The following is a 3,701-nucleotide window of genomic DNA, read 5'->3' on the forward strand; positions in this document are numbered from 1 at the left end:
ATGCTACATTATGTAAATTGTAATGGTCACAAACATCTAATAGGATAAAGGCTAAGTACAGTGCAATTTAATGCTGCTGACTTTCAGTGGCTCTTTGAAGGATGTTTTCAATTATAACAGAGCTAATTTAATTCATTGTTTCATAGCTGAAAATGCGTTTTTAAAGGTTGACTGAGTCTCTATTTCAGAACTCAGGTTTAATCAGTCATGTACATTGAACACTGGAACGTCCTCTAAAGAGATTGACAAAGTTGCCGGGGATCTGCGTTCTATGTTTTAAAGGGACACAGTAGCCCTGCCCTTTTCTTTTTCCTCAGATGGCAGGCTTCAGTTGTGGAGGGGAGGGTGTTCATCTAAAAGATGAAAAGACCTGCGCCTTTAAGAGGGCTGTCTCCCCTTTCCCTCATGCTCCCCCTCAACCACACAGACACTCCTCCTGTGAGCATTTGTGAGGCAGCTCCTGTCCCTTATGTCTCTTTGTGGGGAACAGAATAGACTTCCCAGAGCATCATTGGAGACAAGACAGAGCTCTAGGGAGGACACCTCTGGTGCAGACCTCCATGCATCCCTGGCCTCAACTACTGTGGATGCCCAGATGAGCACAAGGAGAGGAGAAGCAGATCTACTCAAGCTGGAGTAAAACATCCAGAGGTCCAAAACAGGAGGTGGAACTTAACAGCTGGACAACCCAAGAGGTCAATTTTAAGTTGAAGGCGACATGATCAGCAGATCAAAATCAACAGCGCTGGACTGGATCGCTAAGAAAAAGGTGGAGTCTTAATTTGAGTTTTCAGATTCTCTTTAGAAAAGTTTTGTTAAAGAAGAATCAACAAAGTACTCCATATCTTTTGCAGCTATTAAGGATAAAAGCACCATATGAAATACATACAAACGAAGGAAAGAGGATAATTTAGCTTAGTTTTTTTATTATTTTTATCCATCTCCAGAGTACTTTCCAAACAGTCATTTGTAGTATGAAATTGAGATGCTCTTTAAAGAACGTCTTGAATGGTCCCGACAGTGCTTTTAATTCACCAGCCAGGCGTTTATCTTATTTCTCCAGCTCTTTCTGGGAGGGAGCATTAAAGACTTCATTGATAGTGCTCTTGGGGAGCGGGTGATATTTCTTATATGAAGTCTTGAAACTTTACAGCTGTTGACTGGAGGGAGAGAAAAGTGCCACATACATAAGAAAATTATGTTGAGCTGTTTTTCATGTGGAAAAAGTGTGTGTTTGGACTAATACTGCGGTGGAGCATTGAGGACAGAAGAAATGTTCACAGGGTGTGGAGTGGTCAGTGGCCAGAACCAGTACCTTACCAGAGACACTGTCAGGCCCAACCCAGGACTAGAGGTGAACATACCGATCCAAATGGAGAATGGGGTAACCCCAGGGACCTGCTCTGTCTACCAGGATCAAACTTACGGGAATGCTGGCCAGCCAGCAGTGGTGAACAATGTTTCCAGCCCGCTGAAGCCAACACCACTACCAGTCCCTCCCCCTGCACTCAAACTAGGGCAGGAAGGGTTCAAGAAAGTCTGCCGAACTGAGGAGGACAGCCCCTGTCCCTTTCCAGGACTGGCCTCTGGGGTGCTGGAGATGCGCGTGAAGGAGGGAAGTAAGATTCGCAACTTAATGGGATTTGCCATGGCACGGATGCAGGGAGAGAAGGGTGTAAGTGGGGGAGGTGTGAGTGGTGGTGGGCTCAGGCAAGTGGTCTTCACTGGGTCAGGCCGTGCGGTCACAAAGACCATCACCTGTGCTGAGATCATGAAACGAAAAGTGGGCTCTCTTCACCAGCTGACCAAACTGCAGTACAAAGTGGTGAAAGAGGTGTGGGAGAGTACTGAAGGGGGGACATCTGAGATGACGGTGCACAGGACTGTGCCCTCCATCAGCATTCTTCTTTCCAAAGACCCATTGGATCCCCAGGAACCAGGCTATCAGCCTCCTGAGACTCTCAGTGCATTGTGGGAGGAGAGAGAGGGTGTTGAATCTGCCCCGCAGACAGCATGCAAGAGACCTCTTGGACATTTGCCATACAGCAGTTTTTCGCACTGTAAGAGAGTGTGTTTGGGGGAAGGAGTCTCAGTCCACCCTCCTCACCGACTGGCTGAACCGGTGTCAAACAGTGGAGAGGATTGAATCAGAGGAGTTCATTTGGCGCTGCCCTCCACTCAAGCACAATGCTGAGACAATCAGAACACTCACTCAGATAGAACAGTGCTTTCTCAGAAGAACTAAGTACCAATTCCAGCCTCCAGAGGTCAGTTTGACCGGGACCTAAAAGCTTGCCTCTGTACATACAGCATTTAAGGGATGTATTTCTCAGCACGTCCAACATGGTCTCTCACATCCACAAAACTGTGATGATGTGTGCTACCATACTATAAAATCTTTAACAGATTCACATCCCATTTCACACTGACAAAAGAAAAAGCCATGAATTTCACAGGTTCCAGAGTCCTGCTTGTAGTAAACTATCTACAGCCTGTGGACAAAATCATTTATTAGCATCATGTTTCAATCATCTCTATTCCTCCATGCTCTTAAGTGTGTCTTTAAAAACACACAAAGTAGACCCAAGAACATAAAATAAAAAAAGCTTAAAGCCATTGATGGTATGACAAATGCAAAACACCAATTTTATTTGTCTGATTATTAACTCTCATGAAAACAAAATTTAATAAATGTTTTTTTTTTCCAATGGAAATTCTGTTTTGTATTTCATCTTTCTTACTCACACATATTTGAATTTGCAAAGCTCTGATTGAACAGAAAATCACAGCGTGCTGATCTTTTGATAAGAATAACGGAAGTGAAATTTGTCTGTAGAAAAAGCTGATTTAATGACAAAGCTGTTGATAAGGCACAGCTCCTAAACCAACCCAGCCTGACAGATATGCCTAGGGCAGAAATACAGGCACAGATTATCATTAAGATAGCAACATAACATCACACAACACAGTGGAAAAAAGGATTAAAACTCGCAACACGCTATACTCCTTCCCCTTTCAGCCAATAGGCCTACCCACCCACCATATCTATTGTATAGCACAGTCTACCTCTTCTACTATATTCTACCATGTTTCAAGCTAAATAAAATGCTGAACAATCTGGTCTAAAAAGAGCCAAGTTTTCACAGTAACACCATGCACTTGTAGTTGACTGACATAATAAATGAAATGGCTGCAGACTCTCTCCAGTTGCCAGTGCCTCTCTGCATTTTCACACCATTTAGATACCATTTTAGTTGCAAAAAAGGTACCTCTGAGTAATTGCTGAAGCTTAACTCGATGCTGCAGACATCTATGGCAGTTGGATCAAAATTATTAATTATTAAACTCCGAGCAGAATGCAGTGGTAGAAAAAAAAACTGCTGGGAGCGTACGCATTGAATTTTATGGATTAAAGATTTCTACATACATTTCTTTCTAAAAAGTTGTCCTAAACAAGACAAACAAAATAAACCTTCCTGAGAATTATTTTATCCGAAAACTTAAGAACTTTTTCCCACTTAATCAACCATGTCCTCTGGGGATAATAACTTAGACAAGTGGAACCTTGTCTGATGCTTTTACTGTTGATCTTAATGAAAATCTGCAAACGCAGATGTCGGCCTCCTAAAGTAAATTGATCAAAGAGACTCCTAACTGGGGAGACAATTCTGTTACAGCTTAAAATAGAGAAAAAAAGGAGA

At 42.8% G+C, this 3,701-nt stretch overlaps 1 protein-coding gene across 1 annotated transcript; it reads left to right on the forward strand.

Moving 5' to 3' along the window:
- Positions 1-407: 407 nt before the first annotated feature.
- LOC122880121 (ribonuclease P protein subunit p25-like protein) lies at positions 408-3,202 on the forward strand. The gene has a single exon (XM_044204927.1). It carries the CDS (start codon positions 1,274-1,276, stop codon positions 2,144-2,146), a length of 873 nt encoding a protein of 290 aa, XP_044060862.1. The 5' UTR covers positions 408-1,273; the 3' UTR covers positions 2,147-3,202.
- The last annotated feature ends 499 nt before the right edge of the window (positions 3,203-3,701 follow it).

The sequence above is a fragment of the Siniperca chuatsi genome, linkage group LG1 (assembly GCF_020085105.1).
Source record: "Siniperca chuatsi isolate FFG_IHB_CAS linkage group LG1, ASM2008510v1, whole genome shotgun sequence".
Lineage (NCBI taxonomy): Eukaryota > Metazoa > Chordata > Actinopteri > Centrarchiformes > Sinipercidae > Siniperca > Siniperca chuatsi.